The following is a 27,243-nucleotide window of genomic DNA, read 5'->3' as shown; positions in this document are numbered from 1 at the left end:
GTACGTGTATTTTGCTTTGTTTGTTTTACTCAGTAAAAAATCTGGGTACGAAGCTACAAGTGTACAGATACCCCAGTTAGAAAACGTAACGCGACATCGACTTGATGGAATCCACACCATCTTGTCCGAACAGGAAGACTGTACAGCAGCAGCATGCATGCGGACAACGTCAGGATCCAAGAGAAAGTGCATAACATGTTGGTATTTTTCTACCAACGGATTGTTTATCATCTCATGGTATTTGATTCAAGAAAGTGTGAGATCTGGATTAGCAAAATGGCCCATTCTCACTTTTTCATCCAGACAGGGCAATTACTACTATTAAGCATCAAGAGAATATGAAAGAATCAAATGTAAACCAAACAAAAATGTAATTTAATGAATTTTCACACATGATTCTTATCAAAACAAAACGCAACAAGAAAAGAGAAGGAATCTACACCATTTACTAATGAATACAATTTGAATCCTTGAAAAGATCTCGTTACCAACACAAGGAAATTAGATTACTTTCAACAAAACTACCGCGCTTAGCAAAAATTACAATCCGTTGCCGGCATGCAAAAACTTCTGCCCTGCAATCGCTTACAAGTTACAACTTGTTATAATTCATACATCAATCAGTTTTAACTCTGTAATTGTCGAGCTCCTTTCGACTGAGATCTGCGAGTCAATCCGTCTTGATTCTCTGACTTGTCATGCGGTAAATAATGCTGTCCCGGCCTGGGTCCATGTACCACATGATCACGCAAACTGCATATATGGAAAGGACTAAGACGATGACCAACCACAGCCAGATGTTGAATATTATGGGATAGTCCTCGGAGTATTCTGGTGCCAGGTTCACCTTGTTTAAGTCGACGTTTGGATCAGCCTGGTTAAAAACAAAAAAACAAAAAAAAAAAAACCGTACACAGGATTTAACAAAACTGTTTTTAGTAAACCTCCATGTCAATTAGCGTGGTTTTAACTTTGAAGTCTGTGGATGAAACCCTAAGCTACTAGTTTCATATGGTATTACTATGCTGCGCAAGGTAGTTCTAGCTTTGATGTCCTTGGATGAAACCCTAATGTGTGACCATTCAAATAAAAGTTGTTGAGCAGTTCTTTCATGTGGTATTGTTTATTATGCTGTACAAGGTGATTCGAACTTCTAAGTATGTGGATGAAACCCTAGTGTGTGACCATTCAAATAAAAGTTGTTGAGCAGTTCTTTCATGTGGTATTGTTTATTATGCTGTACAAGGTGATAAGAACTTCTAAGTATGTGGATGAAACCCTAGTGTGTGACCATTCAAATGAAAGCTATTGAGCAGTACTTGCGGTACTGTTTATTATGCTGTACACGGTGTTGTTAACTTTTAAGTCTGTGGATGAAAACCTAGTGTGTGGCCATTCAAGTGAAAGCTATAGTAATTTCATTTGGTACTGTTTATCATGATGTGCAAGGTGGTTCACAGTTTGTGGATAACATCCCACTGCTCCCATACTTCTGCACTTTATTGAGGGATCATAGCATATTAATTCTCCTAACTACGTTCTGTCACGTTCATAATTTGTTGATCTATTACGTTCGTACCTTGACTTGGGCCTGTTTGCCTGCTTCACGCCTTTCTCTGTGCTTTCCAATACAGGACACCTACGCAAACAATAATGATAAGCAAAGAATGAGCACAGACCACCAACTCGTTGTCTGTCCTGTACCCAGAAATTTCTTGCAGTAGGAAATATCATTTTTCTTTCGACGTTGACATAATTACTTGACATGTAAATGGCCGTCAAACGGATACAAATAGATAAAGAGTTGACAAACACAAACCCGTAATGGCGACTGTATGGAGAGAAGTTTATTCTGCAGCGACTCGCACAACGACTGCTTCACGGTTTCTTCCTGTTAAAAAACGATAACAATGAAAGTGAATAAGAACTTAACCTCATCCGTTTAGTCTTTTACTTTAACAACTTATTACTTTTGACTTCAAATTCTTCTTGTTCTTTGCTACACAAATACATGAATTCTTACTGGGAGAGAGAGTGAAAAGAAAACAGTAATAAGGGAAGGGAGGGGAGGGGAAGGGAGGGGAGGGGAGGGGAGGGGAGGGGAGGGGAGGGGAAGGGAGGGGAGGGGAGGGGAGAGGAGGGGAGGGGGAGGGGGAAAAACAGGAGAGGGCAGCATAGGGGAGTAGAGGAGAGGAGAGGGGAGACGAGAGGAGAGGGCAGGGAGAGGTGAGAAGGGGAGAGGAGAGAAGAAAAGAGGAGAGGAGTGGAGAGAAGCGGTCTTGCGTCAAACCTGAAAATAAAGGTAGCTTATTCTACGACTTCCTTCAATGAAAGTCCTAGAAAGTGTAAATAAACCGAACACTTACCAGATCATGCCTGAGAGTAACAGAAGGCAGGTGATCATGAAACATGTCCATTGACTGCGATGACAGGTGAGGCTGGACCTCCTGATAGACAACATGCATCTCCTGTGGGTACTTGGTATGAAGATCACTGTCCGGGGGGGGGGGAAGCAACAAGTTAGTAATGATAAAGTTCTCTTGGTTCGCACATAACCACTTGTGTAAGAAAACGTTTCAGCAAAAAAATCGGAAGAACTTTTTGGATTTGAGTGGAAGCGCCTTTCCGTGGCCAATGATTAGCGGTTTCCTTCAATACGTTTCGTTTTATACCAGCTTCGCTAATTGGAAGGTTTTTGAAAATTTGTAAAATGCTTTGCTACAATGCTTAAGAATTTAGAGAGAGAAGCCAGATTTACCCAAACCACTCCAAAGTCAACACTTCCACAAGGATATTTCCGTTGTATAAATCGACGAACTTCTTTACAATCTGAAAAGAAATAAAATCGGGCAATAAATAACAAGATGCTGAGAAAATGTAACGACAAAGCCTTTATCAACAGTTACCGTAGAAGAACAACCAATCTACAATCGTGGACAAAAGTTATTGGGACACTGATATAATGCAACGAATCATCTGTGTTATACAACTGAAGTTTGAAAAAGCACTGATGTCCTGCCGTGCCCCTCCCAGCCAATACAATGTTGAAACTTAGGAGAAATTGTAGGTACTAGTTTTCAACATTGTATGTGGGGTGGGGGGAGCAGAGGCTAGGCAGGTGAAGTTGTATTCGCGCCTGGGAGTAGCGTGTGAACAAAAGTGCCGTAAGTGTAAATTTGGCCCAAGACCTTTGTTGATGACTGTAGCTATTCATCAAACAAGCAGAGAAATAGACGAGCAAACCAAACCAAACCAAACCAAACCAAACAAACAAACAAACAAACAAACAAACAAACAAAAAAAAAAACAAAACAAAATCAAAACAAAAAGACAGAAAAAATCAAAGGATTGTTACCATAGGAATCGCGTCCTTCAAATATTGAACGGCCCCCTCAGCCTGTAAGGAGCTGTCACCATAGCGACGACGCAAGCCCTGAAGAAACATTGAGCGAAACAACTGGTAAACAAATGGCGAAAACATTAAGAGTACAAAAGCACTGATACGTTCCAGTCAGTTGTCCACTCTATTCTGTTTTCCTAAGTAGCTTGAACTACTGACTGATTCATATCTCGTAGTAAATTTCTCAGTTGCAAACAAAATCCAACCTTGACAGAGGAGAGGGTTAAGGTAAACATATCAGGCACACCATCTTGGATAAGACTGGGGTTGGCGTTCAGCTGAAAGCAATAAAAAATAAATATAATAATATTATAACATTTGTCTAGCGCTTTCACACAAAGGCCATTCTATTGCTGATGCAATAGAATGGAGCGCAATAGGTGCAATTCTAGACTTGATAAATCACGTCTGAAGGTCATACCAACTACGGTAGTCAACAGGTACACCACAAAGTATAAATGAAAAATACTGAAAAAAAAACCAAAAAGCAAAAGAACAATAACAACAACAACAAAACATTACATACCTTCCCCAGTATTTGAAGAATGGCGTCAATTTCAGCAAAAAGTAGGAAGTCCTCCTGAAATACAGCCAGGATAAACGATTGTGAATACGAAAACGTCTAAAAAACGTTATACCGGCTCTCAACAACTGAAGATGACATAATAGAAAGTACAAGATTGCATGTATCGTAAAGTGAACTAGTAAACTGCATTTGGGAAGAAGAGAATAATATCATGACATCTCGTGTGCATTTGTTACCTTCTTCTCCATGTTAAAGACGGCGTTTCCTTTGCCGGGGACTGCCACAGTGAATTCTTTAGTGCTGGGTGCAAACTTGACGCCTGCAGAAACGAAAGAAAGAAGCTACCACTGAGTGCTCTATGAAAACGTCACAAAACACCTATCATATTCATTGGCTGTTTTAAATGGCTGCACTGAGAACAACATGGTTCCACAAACGACTTCAGCCCAGATTTCTTTCTCGTTTCTAAAGTGGAGAATAACAAAAACTAGAGACTAGTTGAGGAGGAAAAGACAAGGCTGTCTGCTGGGATTTTCTCCAAATCATGTATATGTATGTTACTTTAAACAAAAGCTACCTTTGCCAAAATCAGCTTTCTCCAACCTCGTTAAAATCTATAAGGGAAGAACAATAGATGGCATTGTAAATGACCAGGCCAAATACATACAAATATGTGTCTACACTGACACACTGAAGCATTTTTCTTGATCATTCATTTTGTAGTAGTAAAGAAAAATCGTCCTTGTGTCGGACGTAACCACAGAAGGCTGTTGATTTCGGGCGTTGAATCTATTATCAGTGGTCTCTACACTACGGGGGCAACAAAAATTCCCCGAGTTTCCACTGAGCAGAAATAAAAAAACCAAAAATAAAAAAAAAACACAAACAAACAAACAAACAAACAAACAAACAAACAAACAAACCTCCAGAACCTTCAGAATTACCTTGAACAGAGGTTTAACGTCGTTAGAACCAATTGCGCTGCATGTTATAAAGTCGGCTACCAAATCCTTAAAATTGCTGAGCGTTCAATCAAGACCTTACCTCCTCCTTGGTAACAGCCAAGTCTCTAAGACCTTGTACACTGTTTTCCTCAATCTGCTCAAACTTTTCCTCGGCCTGATTCCAAAACGAAGTGTGACTATTGGTCCCTACGGCATGACCGGCCGAAGCCAACTGGAATTTCGAAATAAAACAGATCATGGAATTGGATTGACAATACACGCGAAAGGTTTTTGGGTTTAAAAAATCTTTAACCTCGGCAATGCTGATCAAAGGCCATCTTCAAGATTGATTGCTATGTGTTTCACACGTTTTAACGATATTGTCTCAATCCAAAAATGCCGTCATAGTTAAAAAATAGATTACAATGATCTTCTTAGAAGTTCTCTGAAAAGGAGGAGAAAATCATGTGGGATAAGTGGAGTTTTAGAAGATAGGAAAAACTGAGGATTTCATGAAGATTTAGAATTAGACCTTTTAGTTCACAATTGACAAATGGATACCAAAATATACTACCTCAAAGCTGAAGTACTCTCGCGTGGCTGACATGACAGTGTATTTGCTGGTGTTATTTTCCTTTTTAACTTTTCTCTCAAATTCCCCCACTTCCCCACCCCCTCTTCCCACCCAGCCATCTCCATCCGTGGGAAACTAAGAGCCAGTTGTCAAATGCAAGGTGACTTACGAGTTCACTTCCGGAGACGGACACGGTCAGCGATTTGCCGCCAAAAACATCTGTCACGCGCGTCGGAAGGTTTTCTTGCGTGACACTGGACGTGGACAGAATTCCACCCAAACTGGAGGCACCTTCGGACTGAAATGGCGAGGAGAGGCGTAAGAACACAAGCAAGATTAATTTTAACGAATTAGCATAAATATGTCATTAAAGATGTGTACATTATTCATCGTGGTGTAAGATAGGATAAATGAATTTTCACCCGTTTGCCTGACGATGGAGTCACTTTAAGATGTAGATCGCGACGTTTCGGCTGCTATACTGCTAGTCTTCATTAGGCGATGAGGTCAATTGTTGCGTGTCGCTATTTGTAGCACCTTGGTTCGCTGCTATTGGTGTATTTCGATCCTAATCCTTGCATGAATATGGTTGATTAAGCTGTTCAGTTCAAATTCTTGTTAACACGCACACCGTAGAGACAATACAATTATAACATTGTCGGGTCCCGGGTCAGGTATGGCTTATTTTGAAAACATTAGACTAAACAGTTTTAGTTCCTCATTTATAATCTGTCTCAATCTTTTCCAGTGTTAATTAACGTTTTGGTTAATTAACACCACTCGCGTGCATTTCTACCTCAGTACACCAGTACGATATTTTGATTTTTGTTCAATTTGAAGGCAGCTTTGTTTATCGGACAAACAGTAATTTCCCAGATCTTGACTGGCTCCTTTAACCAGTTTCATAGGACTAAATCTACTTATGCGTGTTTTATTATCAGAGTTGAGACGGTTCGAGTCCCTCCTCTTTGAGGCAAGACGAGGAAGCAGACGAACTTTTGCTAGAAAAACAGATTACTTTTATTGTCGTTAAAAGGTACCATCGATAGTAAAGTAGGCGAATGTGAAAAAGGATCACAGGCATGAACTTCCAAGAGTCTTTGATTACAGTACAATTCACACATTGTAAATGAACATTCAGTTTTAAAAGTTTAACTGACATAATTAAGTGAGGTCTCGGACAATTGATGTTCGACAGTTTTTCTTCATCTACACCTACATCTACACTTAGTTAAGTCGGTAAAAATCGAGAGATACCACACCAACTGTTAAGATCTGAATAATAATAACACAATAGAATACTAATAACTATTATCTAACTTTGATTTAAAACTATCTACGGACGTTTTTTCCTCGAAAATTCTATCGTTCATCAACTTTGTGGTAGTTTTCAACAAGTATAGATAGTTTCGCTCGATAAAAATAATTTCCACTCACCTCTGCGACAGAATATGACGCTGCTTTGCCGGGTACATCGAATTTGTCATCTAAAACGACAAAAAAATACGTCCGTTGAGAAAATTTTTTCCAGAGCACTCCAGCCTCATAAGGTGCTGCGAAAATGCCTAAGACGCCAAAGAAAGCTGAAGAGGAAGCAGCCCTTCATTTTGGCTCGTCACGCCATAATATAAAACGACTAAAGGACACCAAAGGATTCGTAACAGTTACCTTTTGTAACGCCATCAATTGTAATCAAAACATTGGCTTTGGGTCGGCGAAATACATTTCCTGCTAACAAGCCAGCCCAGTTCAGCTCCTAAAGATTATGCAAAGTACAGCTTATTTACTACAATTCATGGTAGGTTAGAGATGTACATATAAAAAAAGGGTAAAACACTAAAATGTACAAACAGAAAAAAAAAAGTCAATAATAATAAGTAAATAAAAAGTGTGCAAAAACATCTTTGATAAAAGTGGCTATGGGAGACCCGCAAAGGAGCCCATGACCCAATACTGGGACAGCCACCACAAATCATAAGTTATATATAACATAATAATGAAAAAGGATTTAAGGTATACTAACCTAAAAATGATGATAATAAAATCTACAGTATATGCTATACTAAAAACCTTTATCAGATTTCTTTTAACAGAAGCTAAATTAGCACTGTAAAGTGCTGCCGTGGGTTTTCTGGTCAAAATTTCCTCGCTCTTCAATATAGCGGCCTACCTTTGAGGATGAGAAACCCATCGCGAGCCCTATCACATTGGAGATTTCATCCGAAGGAATGGCGCCAGCATTTGGAAGAAAAGTCACATAGCTTGGACTGTGAGCGACAATAAACTTGGAAGCGTCAGAAGTCTGTACAGAAAGAAACAATCTCGCGTCAACGTACGCGCCATGCATAACCAATACAACAACGAGACAAAGTTTTCAGTGTATGCTGAGAATAATCCTCACGTTCCTACTGGTATTTCTAAATTACCGATTAAACGGTGACCACTGTGCCCTCTTCTTGTTTGCGATACACGCCTCGTTTTTCGTAAAACGAGAAGTGTATCTTGCGAGAACCAATGAAGGGACAATTTTGCAACACATGACTAGCTGGAATGTCTCCTAGTTCCTGAGACGTTGAAATGGAAATCTTAGAAGTTCACTTGAAAGCAGAAGACCCATCCTACAATTTATTGTTTAATTCACTCAGTTATAAAAGCGCGGTTTTGTGCAGGGAATCTAATATCGCATCGCGAGAAACGTGACGCATCTCACTAAGAACAATTCATGTCTCATTTCTCTCGAGAATCAGTGAGCCGTGTAGTATGTAAGATGTGACACATATGTACTTTAAGCGATTACGAACATGGCAGGTACAAACGAACGAACGACAGTGACAAAGAACATCATTAACCAACGTCATTATGAACACATTTTCATCGAAGAATCCCGATGACACTCTAGCGCTTCACCTAGACATACGTAAAAGTTCGAACCACCTTGTGCATTGTAATAAAATTTAAGCATTACCACTTGGAAGTACTGCTCAGTAGTTTTCATTTGAATGGTCACACGCTAGGGTTTAATCCACAGCCTTAAAAGTTAGAACCACCTGTACAGCATATGTAATAAACAGTACCACATGAAAGTACTGCTCAGCAGCTTTCGTGAATTGTGCATGTACATGGATATTGTAAAAACGTGCCTTCATAGTGCAACCTTAATGTTCTTTTTGGTTTTGAAAAACAGTCCAGGGTGTCACCGCAAACTGTTAAAGAACAAAAAGAACTTGAAAGCCAGACAATGGAAACATCAAAGCCAATTTGATATAACAAACCATGAATTGCCAAACTTTGACAGAAACCTTTCGAAAATGGTAGTGAGGTTTTAGTAAACTTTGCCACAAAACCTATAAACTTCTCCTTTGAACATATGCAGTCACATAATTATCTCTGCTTATAATAACACCAAATTGTTGCTATTGTTCACCAGTACAATACAGATGACAACCATACATGGCCAAAAACGTTTACTATTTTTTTTCCACACGAATCTAGTTTCAATCACACTATACAAAATACTGTAATTATATTATCACACATAATTACAAGAAAGTGCTCAAATCTTAATTCCCAACTGTTCAATGCGCACCACAGTATGTGTAGTGTACTAGCAAAGCATAAAATGTATGAAAACGTTTTGTGTTTAAAATAATTTTAAACACAAAGAGATTCATAAATTTTATGCTATGCTAGTCTACTATACATACAGTGCTGTAACATTGAACAGTTGATACCAAGGATTTGAACACTTTCTTTTGATTGCGTACATAGTAGTTACAACCTTATGACATAGCATAGAATAAAACAGAACAAACAAACAGTCTCGGAAAATATTGTTCAAAAATAGGTACAAGTAGAAATTTAATCAATTTTAGGAAATGTAAGGCTTGTCTAACTGAAGACAGACTAAGATCATGGATGCAGTTTCACAATGGCATTCACACTATATTCCGATCTATCCAGTTTCTATTCTATCAAGCAAATGATAGTTGCCATTCTATTTGGAACCTCAGTATTCACAACTGAAGTCAGTGGTGTTGTGGAGGACTTTTGGTGAATGCAGAATTTCCAGCCCCAAAAAGTCCTGAAAATTTGAATTCCACACAACTAATTCTAACTCTTACTTACTACATACGTTTGTTTCTGTACCAGCCAAGAGTCAGCTTGTTGGTGGGACAGCAAAATCTGAAGTTCCTTTATTAATACTAGCAAATATTTCTTTCCTTCAATGCCCCACCTTTTACTCTAGTGGTAGAGATACGAAATGCCAGCTACAAGTAACATAAAGGTATTCTCATTCAATTACAAAACATGGATGACTGTTTTGGCATCTTTACCAGCAAAATGAGTAGCTGCATATAACAACTTTATTGATATTGTGTGGTCAATTGGCTTGGCAGTGATATGAAATTATCAAGAAGGGGGAAGGCTTGGAAAAATGGCAGAATTTAGGTGGTAGCCAGGTGAGAATTCTTGAAAACCACTGTGATTGAAGTCAATCAATACTAACTACATGCAGTAGTAAACTGAAATTGTCTCTTTCAAATGTGTGTCTGGAGAGCTTTTGGTTACATGCATTGTTTTTCCACTTTTTGACAATTTTTGCTAAGTAGTCCTGGTAATTTACTTTATTTTGACTTTTAAAGCGATGGAAGCGAGGGCGCAGGCTTGATACTAGGAGCTCATTAACTAAGGCAAAAAGACAGTTCTGCAAATGATGACTAAATTATCAATGATGACTAAATTATTTTTCCATGATGTGGTCAAGATTGTTGTTTGGTTTGAATGACACCAACTGTATGGCTATTAACATTACATTTCTTACTTCCCTCAAATTGCATGTATACATGTATAACCTTTAACATGAAGTATACACATGCTTTTTTAAGGATTGCCTACTGTTCCATTTAGTTCAGTGATTAGTTGTCATAAAACCCTGCATCTTTATCAAAATCAATCAGCTGACCTCATACAAGGTTCATTCTGGTAGAACAAGGCAGAAAATCAACCTATGTTAGTCTATTTAACTTGTTTACACTGCTATGAATGTCACTGTGGTACTGCAAGATGTGTAAAAGCATACAGTCAAATGAATCACTATCCTTAGGCTCACGACAGCAAGACCACAAGGCGACTTATAAGCCAACTGCTTGAAAGACTGCTTGAGTTTCCATGTATTGTACATGCACATGTTAGCATGCAAAGAAAGCCCTGCTCGATAGCCAGGGACTAGTGGAGTTTGTTGTCAGGCCAGTGGATTCCCTCTTTCACTTGCCCGACAGGGAAGCGAAGTGTCTTGGGAAAAATGTTGAGGAAATCCACATTACAAAAGTACATACATGTACTCTGAGAGGTAATTTTTTTGGGGGGGTAGTGAGAATGAACTTCCAGTTTGCCCAAAAGGACAAGCTGTAAAATTGGTTAAGTTCTTTGAAAAGAACACTTTCCTCTTAAAGTACATGCCTCCAGCTAGGAGTACAAATAATTTATGCAGCTGCAGCAATCTATGAGAACAGCCTGACAAGCAACTCACACATAATTATTTGACTTTAAATCCTGTCTCGGGAAATATTGTCCAGATGCCTGTCATCCAGTGAAAATTTCATTTGAAAGTTGGGAAAATCCATTGGAAAATTGTAGACTAACTTTAGTGGTAGTCTTCTTTTTCCATTTGGAATGGAATGGTGGAAAATTCCTTACCATTTGTAACCACTTGTTGACTTTTTGCCAGTTTCCACTCTCTCATCAACCAAAAACAGTTACGGGAAATCAAATTGCTAATGGTAAGTACCATCTCTGACTTATTTGGTTAGTTTGGCGATTTCGTTAAAACCCTAACCACCATTCAACGGTTACATCAACTGGTTTATTCTGACAAATAATGAGCACCCACTGTGGTTCTTGGGAATGAATTTAATCGCAAGAACATACAAAAGTGCACTCATAAAGTGCACTTTGTACACAGAGATCACGCAAAGTGGTATATTAGAAAGAAAGTAAGACTATGAGGAGCATTAGAAAGTGAATAACGATGCTGAATTGAACCTTGAACACAACTAAATTCGGGCGATGCTTAGATATAAAACTTCAAGGATGGAAACCGTAGTTCTACAGCTACCGTTTGACACTACGTTTCAAAATCGTTTTCTTGATACAAGGAGACAATCTTATCAAGTACAGGGATTATTAAATCAGACATGAACATTAAAATACATCTTAAAACATAACCAAAATACATGTATGGATCGAAACCCAAAGTGCAATTAACCCGAATTACTGACTCTACGCTTTTCTGTTCGTTTACGATACGCCGACGACATTACGACAAGTTAGGTTGGTAAATAAAATAAGCGTACCTTTTCTGGCTCTTTTATGACTAAGCTATCCTTCGAATTACTTAGTAAACTTGAAACTGTGAATGTAAAATAGAAAATAGTTATTTAATTAAGTCAGTATATGAGCTTATGTTTATGTTAAACAAACATGCTTCAAGATTTTAGATCTATGGCAAAGCAAAGCTTACAAACACCTTCGTCTAAAACAACTGTACGACATACAGTGTGTGCATAAACTGGTCTTTGCGACATCGTTGCAAAATACTTCTCGCAAGACAACAATCTGTCTGAAAAACGTCCACATTTCCAAACGATTGAAATAGACAACAGGGTACAATTTCATGTTGTTTTTCGCTAATCATGGAGATAGCTTGCTGGTTTAAAACAAATACATCTGAAAGATAGATTATTACTTTTAACCTTGAGCGCAAATCAGGCATTCTAAAGACATGTTTTACCTGTTGAAACGAAGAATAGATGCAACAAGCAAAGAAAGATTCGTTCCTCCGCCATCTTGCGATCGGTCACGAGATGATTGTATTGCGGGCTCAAAATTAGTTTAAATATATTCACATGTAGTCAGAATTTGAACTTCACATCAAACCTTTTTCGTCATAATTTTTCATATTATGTCCAGAAAAATGAAACATTTCTCCTTATGCTAGAAATTTAGGTGAAAAAAATGTTTTCTTTGTGAAAATGAAATGTTTAAAAACCTTTTAAAATGGGGCTCATTTTATCATTTTTAGCGCTGTCGTTTCAGATCAAAATAGAAATTCTTCCAAGATTACATGACGTCACGCAAAGGCAATGGAGCAGCCGATCAGTGAAGCGAGACTTCCCGATCGGAGGAGCAGAGCTTTGTTATCGAGTTATGTGTCGCGATCTGTGGATTTCGATGTGCTCTATAGGGCTCTCCTGTCTTTAGCAATGGCTGATGAGACTGTCCGTAATGTTTGGGATGTTATTGGTTTCCCGAACAACGCTGATCGTGTCCCGATACAAGAAAGAGAGCAGTCTTTGTAAGAAGAATTGTTGGCACTGCAGACCGCACATAGCGAGGTCGCTCGAATGAAACTCGTGTGAATATTCTGTTATCTCTTTCTTCTAAGGTGCACCAATGGGACTCCAGAGGGTAATTTGGATAAAGCACAATCTGTGGATGTCCGGGGAATACGACCTAATCAAAAGGTAATTTGATTTAAGTCACTTATTAAGGAGAATCGCGGTCAGCGCTCAGACGGAAAGCGCGCGCCATGTGAGAAGCCAAGCAGAGATCATGTGCTTTCCGTTTAGCGAATTCCTGTACGTGTTTAGTGAGTAATGTATACAGCTCTCCGTGTAGAGCTATCTGAGAGTCCTCGTTTACGGACACTACCATTATTCTGCGCGTATTTAGCCAACTGTTCATCTACTTATCGGAATTCGCCGATTGACGTCGAATCGAAAGCGAAACAAGTACGACCATATGACTCGTGCGATTAAGGAAGGGGTCGCCCTAGTGAGCGTTGTACACTACCTGGGTCAAGCGTATTCGCTTGTGATAACAGGCGTTCACAGTTGTGTCGTTAGGCACATTTTACTTCACACTAGCAAGGAACAATCACTGAACGAATCACGCCCTTTTAGAGAGAGAATACTACATATCTACTGCTTGGGCTGGATTCCACCTTTTGACCCAGAGCCAATTTTGTGGCACGGTGCTCCCTCACTGCTTGAGTAACTTAAATCGCTTGACGCTTTGTATGATGAAGCTTTGACTGTTTGCTCTCACCCTTAGTAACTGTCTGTCACAGAACTCGCAGAATTCACGCGCGAAATACCGGTTTGGCAAGATTTTGCGGACGCGATGTCGCATGCTACGAGAAGTTCGATTTGGAAGCCAGTATATAAGCTTAATTCGAGCATGAATATTCATTACGCGAAACAAAATTTGTGTTCAGTACTGGCAGGCGAATACAGCGCCATCTTGATTGTGATTATGACGTGGTTCTGAGAGCATATCACGAGACATGAGCACAAGTTCGCTCCAGTTATGTCCGCCATTTTGCTGCTCGGATGGCGAACGCGGACCGAAGCAGTCATCCATCACTAGAACACAGTATGAAACGTTCCCACATCCACGATCAGATCGTCACGTCTGCTCAGTTTAAACAGGTATTCGTGTCGCTGTTCCTGTTGCATGTATTTTAGACGGTCGGCAAGGAATGCACTCAACATTGCCGTCCTTTATTCCAGTGCCTTGTACGACATGAAACTGGTATTAAGTCGCGTAAAAGATTTCAACCCCCTTCAGACGAACAGTGAGCTGCGGGGGAACTGAAATTTTGAGTTAACTTCTCTCATCAGTCAGGGCATTTTACAGGGCAAACGATTCTTGTACATACGCACGTAGGTGGAAATCTTCTACGGATGGTCACCCCTCCTTGATACATGTGTATGATTGAACGAGAGAAAACACGTAATGTGGACTCGAACCCACGACGCTAACAGTACTGTTCGTGATCACTTTGGCATTGTAGCTAGAGTATACAAGGTTTCCTCTATCCCTTACTATGTTTCGTGTACAGACAAACGTTATGACGGTTTGTGCCCTTGGAGAACAAAGTACGAGGAACCATTTAATGTCCTTTCTTCACAGAGTGTAGTCGCTTAGCGATAACTCGGACCTTCTTTTTGTGCACGGCTTATATTTAGACATTGCTTCTTCTCTTGAAGGGGTCGAGACTAGTAAAGAATTTGAACGTGTAGTTCGCGATCAAGTTGTTACATAACTTCATTATCAGTTTCACATCGTTTGAGGATTATGTGTGGTCCCAGCATTAAAATGCAACCACAAACTCCAATGATGACTGACCTTATACACGAAGTTAATGCACGACAGTGTTAACACAGACTAAGACGTGTATTCTAATTTGCAGTGTCTTTCATACATCGAACTGTTAACGAAAGCTTTTTTCACGATTTTCTCGTAGCCCCGCTTCTCTCTTCGTGTAGTACAAGTAGTGAATGATGTTCTTGCTCAGACTGTGCTGCGTATGTAAAAGACGAAAATGTTATCATCGCTTTTTAATAACGGTTCATGAGCTTAATTTGACGACGTTCATGTCAGCAGTTACAACCAATTCTGTGGCATTTTTCCGAGAGCGAAGCCTTACGTAACAACGGTTAGTTGTCTACTTCCAGGCTTTGTTGCTTCCAGACATTAGCCTGCAAAAAGATCCATGGTAAAAATTTCACAAAATCTCAGGTCGAAACAACCATTGTACTTCTTATAAGTGTCTCTCGTACAGTGAAGAAAGAACTACCTGTATTTCAATTGCTCGTGTTTCCATTGCAGCTCTGTGTGCTTAAGATTCAAATGGATGCAACATGTAAATCTCTCTGTGCTTACAAAGAACGATGAACATGTGATTTCTCCCAACAATATTGAAGGCAATGTCAACCAGACAAGTTAAGAGAATAACGAAATTCATCATAGCGATATTGCCGCGATGCCACTCTTTGATAGATAGTGGGGAGAGATTACATGCATATTTCAAGTGATGCCTGCTTTGCCTCTTTTCGAAGGAATACCTCGGACTAACACTCGTCCTTTCTGACATTGAGAGATTTATCGTTATTCAGAAGTCCCGATGTAACTGAGAATTGCACTGTTTAAAGACCGTTGCTTCTATATTCATGCAAAGAAGGCAAAATTTGTCCTCCCCACCTCCCCACAACACTGTAACCATGTGAATTACTTCACACGCTTAATTTTTTTTTTATGAGTGTCCGTTATATTCACACCAGTCCACAGAAGCCTCTCAATGGGTGCCTCGCAGTCTGTAAGACACTCGTAAAATATCGACAGTTCCTGCGCAAAATGATTAAGAAATTGAATGTTCATCAAAGGTTTAAGCTTGCAAGCTTTGTTTTGGTTTAAAATGATTTGATTAAAACTGTTCAGTGATTGTGGTAGATCAGTTATGCTATGGGCCACAAGGTCTAAAGTGACTTCTTTGATATCCTGTGCCACGTGCTTTGTTTTTACAAGGTGCTCAAAACGCGATTAACAAGGATTACTATGGGAACACAGGCCACTAAATATGCACGGGTATTTTGAGTTCCGTCCTCCTTAAATGTAGAAATTATCGCGCACGTATTTATACATTTATAATATTGTTAAAAGAAAATATTGATGCCCTTTGTTCTGATTTGATTGTCCATGTTTGTATTTATGTTGTGAGCTGTTGCCTAAAGGAGTTTCCGGCTATGCACATCTGTGGGTAAATGCTTTGTATTGCCAGTAACTCAATCGTTGCCAGTCGCTTCCCGTAAACAATCTGTTACCCATGATCGTTGTTAACCGATCCCTGTTTTTGTTTATGCTGTGAGTAGTTATCTGAGAGGAATTTCCGGCCTTGTGCACCTGTGACAAATATTTCGGATTGCCGCTACAGTTACCTCAACCGCTGCCATTTTTGGCTGGCTTTTCCATTTTGTAGCAATGCTGATACATGTACTTTGCACCTGTGGTTGTTGACGTTTTGATTGGTTGTCAAGCTGGGGAAACTAAAAGAAAGCTACATGTATCTAGAATATATCTAACACGTTAGCAAGAGGGCAAAGTTGCGACACTTTAAAGTTGATTGCCTTGGGTAAATACATAAGCTACTCTCTAAGTTGGGTCGATTTTTTAGGGCTACAGATGACAAGAACAATGTACGAAGATTACCACTTGAATGCCGGAACAGTGCTGATCCCTAATGCTTGTTTGTGACTTTGTCGTGACCAGATCTTTTAGCCCTACCACTTAAAAATGATCTGTGCATGCCCTATGCGTGCTAAAACGCATAAGTGGTGTGCTTCTAAGTCTGTCTTCCACCTGAATTTGGCCTGTACAAACGAGTTATATTGTAGTGTTTTAGTTGTTATTGTATGCTAATCGGTACATTTGTCATGGCTGATCATTCAATATTTTATTTTATGCATAATGTGCATTCAACCTACATGTGTATTAGAGACATGATCGATTCTCAGCGCAATTTGCAAGTCAAAATTACAGTGTAATACAATAATATAATATAATTTGGAAAATGAAAGAAAATGGCAACGGTTAAGATTGCAAGATGTCGGCGCAATATGCGGTTTGCTAAAAATGCAAATTTAAACATGAATGTGTAATTTCTACAAGTTCACATCCAATGCAGGAATGATAGCTCGCACGTAGCCTCTCTCAGTTTTACGTGGCATTGCGTGACGGTTTTTTTTCCCCAAAAACTTGTCTTCATTGGCGGGTACATCAGCTTCGGGTCCGTTTCTTACTGAAGCCAGCAACGGGTTTAACCCCGCCAATGTTCCTCTAGCAGTTGCCTCTACTTGGCTGTCTCGCCAGAATGAATTACAAGTTCGCTCTGTGACATCCGAAAGCCGTGACATGATGTCACGCAATACAGGTTGCGCTATAATCAAAGAACGACTAAGATAGATTCATTGGTTTTTCCAAGTCGTTTCGAGAAGTAGTTCGCATATCAGCGTTGGTTTACGCTACACGGAACGTCCTGGAAAATGGTACAACAAATTTTCTGTGGAACAGTTATCATGAAAAGTCATGCGACCAGTTAAAAAGTACGGCAGTAGAACGGGGGAATTGATGGCATTGCTCGCCATAAAACTCGGCCTGTCTCACGCAGGCCACGATAACATCTTACATACAAACAAAACCAAAGAACTTAGTAGTGTTATGTTGTGTTTCAGGCTACCGCTGAACCAACTACGGTAAGTATCGCGGACATGTCGTGTTCCAGAGATGTCCCGGATGAACCTATTCAAAATGGCGGCGACAGCATCGAGGAGATCATTGAAAGGTGAGTTATGTGTGATCGCTTCTGCAGATTAAATAACGAAACCGCGGAGAATCTTAAAATACCCCTGGTGCTAGGACTGTGTTTGCTCTCTAAAGCGCTGTTGCACTGGATACTAGGGGACTTGAGGATTGAGTAAGAGTACAAGATCGATTTACGAGGATGACTTTACCCCACATACCCATCTCATTACATAAGCTACCCTCTCTACCTAAAACCAACATGACGAGGGAGGGTTCTGGTTTGAAATTTGAAAATCGCACTCATGCTCAACCTCGTACTTGCAGTCCAATCTAAAGGTCCCTATTTTTGCGTCAGTTCGTACAACGCGTCAAAACAAATGAGCTAACTTCTGTTGTGCCATGCCGTGAAATCCTTCTCGTCTACGGCTACAAAAAGCTATTGCTACAGATGTGCGAAAGAAGTTGGCTGGAATGTTGCTGCCGTTCACACGTACCCGGATATTTTTGAAGCCGCAACTTTTTCTTTTCGGATTCAAAACTTTCCCCGTCCACACATAGCGTATTCAAATCGAATTTGCCTGTCCACGCGCATCCGATGGTATCCGGATTCCCTCTAGAGAAACTAAGCCTACGCGTTGTGCGACTGGACACGATTTTGCTACGTCATCGGATTCGAAAATATCCGGATTCACCGTCCACGCGTTATCGGATTCGTTGCGGATTTCTTTTTTTCCACTCTGGAGAGCGGATTCAAAAATATCCGGATTCGCTGCCGAACTGAATTCGCCGGATGCGTGTGGACGGAAGCCGTATTCGAAAAGAAAAAGTTGCGGATTCAAAAATATCCGGATACATGTGGACAGGGCCTAAGATGGCATCACGGCATTTATGTACGGTGCAACACGAGCGTTTTATGTTTAGCTCCCAAGAAATTTCCTCATTGTTATTTTAGAGAAAGCCCCCTCGCTGAAATTCGACGACGTCCACGTTCTGTGTTAATCGAGGTCGAATAATTTATGGCCTTTCATTATTTCTTGCCACGGGTATCCACGAGCCATTTTTCCCAGTCTTTTCTGTTTTATGCCGATGTTCAGGATAATTTTTTTTGGTGGCAATTATTTATTACATTTTTCCCGCTAGAAAATTGAGATATTCAATATTTACAATTTCAACTCTCTACTTGTTACTCGTTTGGTGTTTTCAATATTCTTGAATCATCAATCTTCTACTTGTCACATTTTTACACCGTTCACCTGCTGTTTTTCTTTTTTTTCTTTTTAGATATACTCAGCGTCAGGGCCTGATGAAGGTGTTAACGAACGAAGCGAAAGATTTATCCATGGACAAAGCTGGCCAACTCAACGGCGAAACATCGGCAATACCAGCCGAACATTTAATGAGTGTAAGCTCTATCTGAATTTGCATTCCTGCCTTTTATTGTTCTTCCTTGCAGAAATTAGAACTTTTCTCGGTCTGAAGTACCTTTTTTGTGTGTGTTCAAATACGAGACGTTTTTACCTTATACTTCCTTTTTTAGGTGCCGAATGGATCAGCCGAATCGAATCTTGACCTGGTCAGGTAAGATTTGATTATATTTCGTCTCGGGTCTATTACGTAATTTAGGTCGCCCGTCTCACAATACTTCAGGTGACAGGTAAAGAACTATCTTTCTACCTTCTGTTTTTGAATCCTATCTTCCTTCTGTTTTAGTTGTCCTTCGCTCACCTAGCGTGAGAAAATTGATTATGGTGGTAACGCAAATTGAGTGACCGTGAATTAATTCGCTTACTTCTGATTGGAGTTTGTGTCATGTTATTTTGCACTTCATAAAGCTCCTTTACTGACAAACAAACGAACGATCGATCGATCGATCGATCGATCGAACAAACACACGAACAATAAACCTAATTTTAAAATAACGTTTAAATAACGAGGCCAGAAAATAATTTGATTCAGTGCTATCGGAACGAGATATGAGAGAAATGTGTTGTTTTCTTATTTATGAGATGCAGATAAATGTAAAAGCTTTTTTCTGCAATATTCGCGTGGATAAAAACTATTCTGCTTTTATGCGGAAAAACAATTCGTTGTTTCAACATAAATTGTAATTATTATTATTACTTTTTTTAAAAACACAACAACGCTTTTCAGATTTCGGAACATGTTTCGATGTTTCAAACATCATCATCAGCCATAATGAATATATAAGGTTTACAGAAAGATCATTATTATATATGTAACAGCCTATACAATGAGCCTTTATAAATTTAAATTAACGTAAAATGCAAACGTATTTAAACTAACCAATAAAAATTTTGAAAAGAGCAATAGTGAAAAAACCACTAAGCTGAAATAGATACATTTAAAAGTGTAACGATAAATTGACATGCTCAACTTGTTTGTTGAGTTCTGGATTTAACCGTTCAATATGAAAACTCTCCTGATTTTAAGTTGTGAGAGAGTCTTAGCAAAATCAATAATTTTAAAACTGGAGGCATCACAATTGTCTCGACAATGCTTAGAACAATTGAGATGTTTAAAAACATGGGAATTTTTGTCCCGAAAAAGATGTTCATTAACACGTGTGTGAAAATGCCTATTGGTTTCACCAATATACTTTTTTAAATTGACATTAATAGCTAGCCGTGCAGCTTTGATTCAACATTCGTATTTTGATAGTTACCCCTAGCCACTGTTAAACACAGCGTGTTACCTGTTTCATGAAGTCAGCTATTCCACCACTTCTGAGGAAATTTAGTTGTAGTTTTTGAGATTGGCCGACTTTGAAATCGGCGTGACCTTGAGATGTCACGCAACCCATAACGTCCATCATTTTAATAACTTGACATTTGTTTCCCAAGTCTAATGTTTTCTTTTTCATTTCGTAACAGAAACAATCCACCACACGTCGAGGAACACAATCTTGTTGTAGGTAAGGCGTTTTTGGTATCTTTTAAAATTTGTCATTTGCTACAGGAATAATTTGAAAACACTTTTCAGGCGTATAGTTTTCGCTTCGGCCGCGGAATAAAAGGCTAATCGCAACGACTGTCACGATCGGATCGTAGAGATTGAACTGAAATACGATCACTGAGGAATTGTATACCATATGACCGCAACGATGGCGAACGTTTTCTTTTTTCGGCGATTGCAAAGATCACATAGAAAGCAACATTACGCCATATGGAATGAAGGTGTTCAAATAACAAAGAAAAGTGCAAAAATAAATTAATTTTGTCCTTTAGCTGCATGCATTAACTTTTCTCTTCGTGTTATCTTATCGCAGTTGCTGTTTGAAAAAGTTGTCAAATTTTAATATGTAGCCAGATTTGTTTAGAGATTTCCAGAACCCATGGCGAAGGCAACACTAATGTATGCAACAGGAGATTTAATTATTTAGCTCTTCAATAATTCATTTTACGATTCAACTCCCGACAGCTGTCAGCGGCGTCAACAACAATCAAGCAGAGCCTTCAGAATTGAGACAAGAACGCTCCATCTTCGAACATATCAACGGGAATTTTAGGCCTCCGGTTATCCTCGCCCAAAACCATGTCAATGGAAATGTCTCCAACGGGACTGGAACTATTGACACTCCGATAGAGACCAGAGTTGCCACGAACACAAGTCGTGTAACTGTGGGAGAAGAAAAGGAGGAAAAAACGGGTATGTAGATTTCTTTCGGCTGTATATTAAATCTGTTGCCAATCTCAGAAGAGGTTCACAGATTTATTTGCTGCAGTATTCATCTATCTCGCTTCTTTGGTGCACGACTACTTCAAGTGAAGCTGTTTGCCTTGAAAGTTACGAAATATTACATGTACATAGTTGTTCAACGTTTGTGGAATAGCGACATTTGATGTTTCCTGTGTTCTGTCGCCTTTGCTATTTAATATACGAGTCTCCAGTTACGATATTTCGTATCCATGGTCTCCATTTGATTTGCTGTTGGCACTGCTGTTGTTGTTAACGCCAGGTTACAAATTGTTTTCATTTAGACAGCACAACAAATGTATACTTTTCAGTTTTCTACATGGCAACTTGTGTGGGGGTGAATGGCAGTGGGTGATGTAAATGCTCGTTTTGTTATGCCTGATTAATACTGGTCCATGCACCGTGTTGTTTACCTGTAACTCCTCAGGATCTACATGTCATTGTTTTTACATAAACTTGAAACTCAGTCCATTTTATTTGAAGGTTTACAGCTGTAGTTTACCAATGATAGATTTGTTTTGTTCTAAAGGCAGCTCTCGACTTTGACAATTGTGTTGACTTTAAAAAACGTGTGGCAACTTTTTCAATCGTTGTGTCTCGTAGTAGTTTATTCCTTCCTTTGGCCCCGTTATTCATTCCAGGCAGAGTGATCTAAACCCATCTGTGCTCGATATACAACCACGACGGCAACCAAAAACGATTATATTAGCCGCAACAGTAACGATGTGCTAGTAAACACGTTTGTTTCCATCTCAGCAGAATAGCGACAATGATGAATGCCGAAATCAACAAACAAGCGAAACGTCCATGCATGTTTAGCAAAGTTGGAGCCTTTAGCACTTTGTTTTGTATTTCTAATATGTTCTTTTCTTCTGGTGCTAAATAATCTTTTAGTTTCGCCGATGTAATTCCATTGACATGATGCACAAGGGATATTGTAAATAACGTTGCACTATTCGTCTTTAGAAGGTCAAAACTTGGGAACAGGAAAATCGTGTTGTAGTGTTTTTGTTGGTTTGTTGAAGACTTGGATGTCGGGCCTCTTAAGAATTCGAATGAGTGGCTCAGTAACACCTTTGATGTAGGGAAGGATCGCAAAACTCTGTTGGCTCGATGGGTCAGCCCATTTCAAGAACATACCAACGAATTCCTCCGGTGTTGGTGTAGGCGGTGATGACAATTTCTTTTTACTAATATCACTGTTTTTAAAAAACGAACTTGATCGAAGACAAAACGACGTTTTATATAATATGCTATTTACTATTCAAACCTCCTCGAGATGCCAAGATTGTCCTAAATAGATACCTTGAATATTGTGACAAATTTAGGAATTCCATAAAATGTTAATAGAGCCGGTTACATTTCGTCATGTCAGCTTTCGCCAAATCTAAGACCACCCCGGCACAGTTTCGTTTTGGTCTGAATAGTTAATAGAGTGCCAGTGCATGAACTATATAAAATCGTATCTGCGTTTGTGTCAAGGTTGATACTTTCGGAACTCGTTTATATTTTTAATATAATGATTAGTTGATACGTAGTTATAGTATATAGATAATTTTAGGTCAATCTTAGGAAGATTTTTATCTTTAATGCTGTTGTAAAGATTTAGATTAGTACATAATTTACATTCCCTTAATTGTCAATTGTTATTTAGTCGTGCGTGTTTAACACAAGCTTCTAGCTCGGGAGATTGTGCAAACACTTCCCACGTTTTTCGACTTAAAGTTAACATCACCATTACTATGTTCTGTGAAATATTTGGCCTTAATTTTTGAAGACTCATGGTCCGTCTCAATCTTTCCACTTTCGTTTCTACATCACAGAAGTTCCCGTAACGCTTTTCTTTCTAGCGTTGAACTTTACTATCCTTTTTTCTCTGGACATGTCTATCTTCAAAATTTCAATATTACCCGGAGGTTTTCAACTGTTTTCTTGGATACCCTTGATATGAGCTTCGAAACTCACCTATGATATTTCGTTTTGTTTTTTCAGGCAACGTAATAGACGGAAGTAATATCTTTGAACGTGTGAGGATTAATTCGTATATCGACAGCTTAACACAGCAAACAATTAACACAAGGGAGGGAAACGGAGGATTTCCTTTCTCAGAAAAGCTCCGACGGTTGACGAATATAAACAAAGAAGGTGCGAATAATATGTCTACTACGGTACAACCTTTAAGAACAGGCTACGATGCCGCCTTTAAACAGCTGACTCCAACGAATGCGAACTCAGGTGCTAACACTATTGCGGCACGACTTGTGAACAACGGTCATCTTCAACCTGTTGGAGCACAAATTATTATTCCGTCAGAGCCGCCGAAGGTAGACTCCAACCTTATATTTCCTTCAGTGGCGCCCTTAAACTACCCCAATGCGGTTTCAAGTTCTGTAGGTGCAAAACATTCGTATTCAAGTCGAGACGTTGTGTCTGGGCACCAGAACAACAACGTGAACTCAAGGCCTGTTCAACCAGCAAACGCAGTGGGAAAACTTAACCTTATCAATTTAGACTCTACACGAAGCGCTGGTGAAATGCTAAACGGAGAGAAGACGCGGACCAACTTAAAGGCTACTCACTTAGTTGGCCCTTTTATCGGAACCGGTCCCCCTCCTCCAAATACCTACATGGCAGCAGTCAGGCCTGCGCATGTGCAGTCCTTACCGAGTGGCTTCCAAATTCCAGCGTTCACTCAATTACGAGCGGTTTCCTCACCGCTTAAAGGACGCTCCGCACCATCCAGCTTTCAGCTGGTATTGCCAGTCCTTTCGCCCGGGACAATACCTAGATCATCCGTGGTCAACCAAATTATTATGCCCTCGCCAGTTTCTCATGCTGCTTTAGAGAGGAACAAGGCATCGATTCGAAAACAGCGCGATCTGATTTGTTCCGAAAGACTTATTTCGTCACCCGAAGTGCCAGAGAGAATGTTTAGACCAGTATCTCCAGCTAAGAGTGTACTTAATGAGAGAACTTCACCGCGCTTTACTTATACACAAGTTCCGTGTCAAGCGCCGAGTGACTTCTCCCCGCTACGAGCTCGACGAGCAATTTTGTCGCAGAAAAATGACGTAGACAGAAGGGGCTCTGTGGAGGAGGAGCTCGCAGATCAGTCTTATGAATGCGCGTTACGTGAATCGGCAAACAGTCCCGATATTGAGAGGTATTTACGTTGCGAGTCACCAGTGACGATTCAATCCTCCCCGAACACACGAGCAAATAATTACGCTTGTGGGAACATTTCTTCTACGGAATCGCTCGTCTCGCCTCCTGTGGCGAGCAACGGTGATTCCCAAAATGTTATATTTCCAGATAAACCAAGCACACCAGACACGCCCGTTTCGCCGGGTGTGGTGTGCGATGACGATTCGGAAAATGTTGAAATATCAGCAACCATAGTGGAAGAATGCCAGGATGATATTGAATGCCAGGATGATATTCCTCGGGCTAAAACACCTGAAGTAAACGATATCGAAATTGGTGTCCAGGACACCGAGGACACCGAGGACACCGACGACGTGTCAAAGAAAAAGCAAAACAGTGCGATGATTCGTCGCCTCGAGGCCAGGCTTCCATCGCCGGTGCGTGAACGTAGCGAAGGAGACTTGTACCGAGACCCGAGCGAATTAACGCGCGAAGAGAGAGCTCTTCAACGAGCTATGATGCAATTCAGCGAGATGGAAATGAAGGAGAAAACTAAAGGAATAAAAAAGAAAGACTCGTTAAAAAGGCGCCTTAGAAAACGGCCGAAGGTAACGTATCAATCCCGTAGTTTAACAAATTGAAATAAAGTTATAAATGTCCGTAATATTCGCTTGGATTTTAAAAATAATTTCTGTTCACAAGGCTAAAAAAGTTAAAAAGTAAAAAACACCGAACGTTTTCGACCCTAGGTCATCTTTATTTGAAGATGACCTAGGGTTCGACCTAAACGTTCCGTGCTTTTTACTTTTTAACTTTTTTAGCCTTGTAAACAGAAATTAAAGTAATAAATGTTTGTTTAATGCTCCACTCTTTACGATGTATCTCCTCCCCTTCCAATCTGTGGTTCGCTCTGTGAGCCTAAGTAAGGGCTTTTCATGAACCAGCGTTTGACAATTGTGGATCATTGGTTTCTTAGTGATACGTTTTGATTGCTGATCTTTGGTGTACATGACTTCCATTGCTTTCAGTTCTTCGTCCTTTATGGTAATTAATGGTTATGGGAGACGAACGTATTCAGGTCACATAATGTATCTGTGTTCTTGTGATAGTGCCCGGTGTATCCTATGGCAAGCTTGCTGTCGATAGCTCCATGTATAACCAAATTGTACTGCCTCTACTTACCTTTTGGACGCGTATACAGAGCTCATTTATTGGTTTTGAGCGTAACTAGTTTATATCTCTTATTATTAAATCGAGTTCACTGTCCGCACTTTAGGTCGAGGTCTTTTCCTGTAGATTTATCCTTCTGGGCTTAGAGCGGCGTGGCGGGGTTAGATTAACAGTGTTAAGCCCAAAGGCACAGCTCAAAGATAATTTTCAGATCTGATCACAGGGCTCCAACCATTAGCCCACTACGTTGTCCATAACTCTATGGCATTTACTCACCCAACTCAAGACTTTATACTCTCCTTTTGGTGTTATGTGCTTCTCCCTGAAATCGTCCCTTCGCCTTGTCATTTTATGATATTTAAGACGGCAGTTTGTATATTAGCCTGGATGGTCCTATATCAGACAACATGTATTTAGTCTTCATTAGTTTATCCCGGTGTTTTCAGTTTACTCGTAATCAAATAACTGACCAATGACTAAAATACCCAAGTGAAGTTGGAATGATACTGGAAGAAATTTCCAGCCTTCCGCACGACAGAAAGTCAATTATAAACTTATTTTTTAAATAAAATAATCCAGTTTATTTCTCGCTTACTTTCAAACAAAGGCAAAGTTGTAATGCGTGATACGCGACATTTGATAGGAAGTAAGATAGGCACGCGGAACCCAAACTGAAAGTCAGGTGAAAATAGTCGGCCTGGTCTATAGCTGAGGTATTACCAGATCATAGATAAAATAGGGCATAATTCAACAGTAGGAATAAATAAACCCTCTCTTGCGTTTACCTTATTTCCCGGCATGAAGAATTCTAAATGTACAGTTGCTTTCAGGTTATCCTTGAAAACGTTAGCCGGTGATAGTCTTATAAACTTAAACATATAATTCTAGAAGAAATGATTATGCTAGCAGCCTGGACACTTGATGTGCATCATAAAGTCTTACCGAGTATAAACCTCAGGCCAAAGAAGTAAAGTTCATATCAAGGCTCAAAAAATAGAACTTGAAAATCGCATATCACACTAAACGAATTTCGTCAAAGTCTTGACGTAAATTTATTGGCATTTCTTGCTAGATCGCAGTTGCCATTTCTTTAGACTTTACAATTAGATTATGAGCTCGAGATTTGTATCGCGCGATAGTTGACGAAGACGCAGCCCGAGTCAGCTATTACGCATAGAAATCGAGTTCAAATATCTAAAGTGAGACGATAGATAGCCTACGATGACCATTTCATTTCTAACAAGCGCAAGTGGAATAATCGATTTATTAAAAACGTCCTCAAAATATTGGAAAACTAAAATGAAATAAAAATAAAAACGCCCCAAAAATCACGCGCACGCTTACTATATTTGTAGAGCATGATATAATGGCTCGTATACTCTGATGGCTAAGCCAATGTTAACTCTTCAGTTACATTATCCAGTCGTCCAGTTTTTAACAATGTTCAGTACATATACATATGACAACCTTGCTAAAACTTATTATGATTATAGCCAACTCGGCTAAATGCGCCTTGTTGGCTATCTATCATCCAACATACGTTCGTGGAGTAATTATTAAGTCACATTAACATATATTTTAGACAGTTGTTTTTGTAGCAATATGAAACTTTTCAACTTTCAGGTACATG

The 27,243-nt window shown here is 39.6% G+C and overlaps 2 protein-coding genes across 3 annotated transcripts in view; one reads left to right on the top strand and one right to left on the bottom strand.

The window, feature by feature from the left end:
• Positions 1-354: 354 nt before the first annotated feature.
• LOC145492890 (renin receptor-like) lies at positions 355-12,298 on the bottom strand. The gene is made up of 17 exons (XM_081472266.1): positions 12,235-12,298; positions 11,798-11,853; positions 7,615-7,746; positions 7,113-7,200; positions 6,882-6,931; positions 5,614-5,742; positions 4,971-5,102; positions 4,504-4,540; positions 4,163-4,245; positions 3,927-3,980; positions 3,607-3,678; positions 3,356-3,433; positions 2,759-2,829; positions 2,367-2,493; positions 1,820-1,891; positions 1,580-1,639; positions 355-874 (listed from the first exon to the last, which is right to left on the bottom strand). Exons 1-17 carry the CDS (start codon positions 12,287-12,289, stop codon positions 671-673), a joined length of 1,500 nt encoding a protein of 499 aa, XP_081328392.1. The 5' UTR covers positions 12,290-12,298; the 3' UTR covers positions 355-670.
• Positions 12,299-12,571: 273 nt separating this feature from the next.
• Positions 12,572-27,243, top strand: part of LOC145493943 (uncharacterized) — a 28,254-nt gene continuing 13,582 nt past the window's right edge. Inside the window, exons 1-8 of one of the 2 annotated variants that reach the window (XM_081473437.1) lie at positions 12,572-12,798; positions 12,889-12,967; positions 17,516-17,625; positions 18,867-18,987; positions 19,123-19,163; positions 20,477-20,517; positions 21,024-21,251; positions 23,292-25,051. In XM_081473437.1, the coding sequence (XP_081329563.1) occupies positions 12,587-12,798; positions 12,889-12,967; positions 17,516-17,625; positions 18,867-18,987; positions 19,123-19,163; positions 20,477-20,517; positions 21,024-21,251; positions 23,292-25,051 (2,592 nt within the window). In that variant the 5' untranslated portion in view covers positions 12,572-12,586. The other variant, XM_081473438.1, reaches the window with a different exon arrangement.

This window comes from Orbicella franksi, chromosome 7, assembly GCF_964199315.1.
Source record: "Orbicella franksi chromosome 7, jaOrbFran1.1, whole genome shotgun sequence".
Lineage (NCBI taxonomy): Eukaryota > Metazoa > Cnidaria > Anthozoa > Scleractinia > Merulinidae > Orbicella > Orbicella franksi.
The sequence above is the reverse complement of the archived record's forward strand: the minus strand, read 5'-3'. Positions and strand labels throughout refer to the sequence as shown.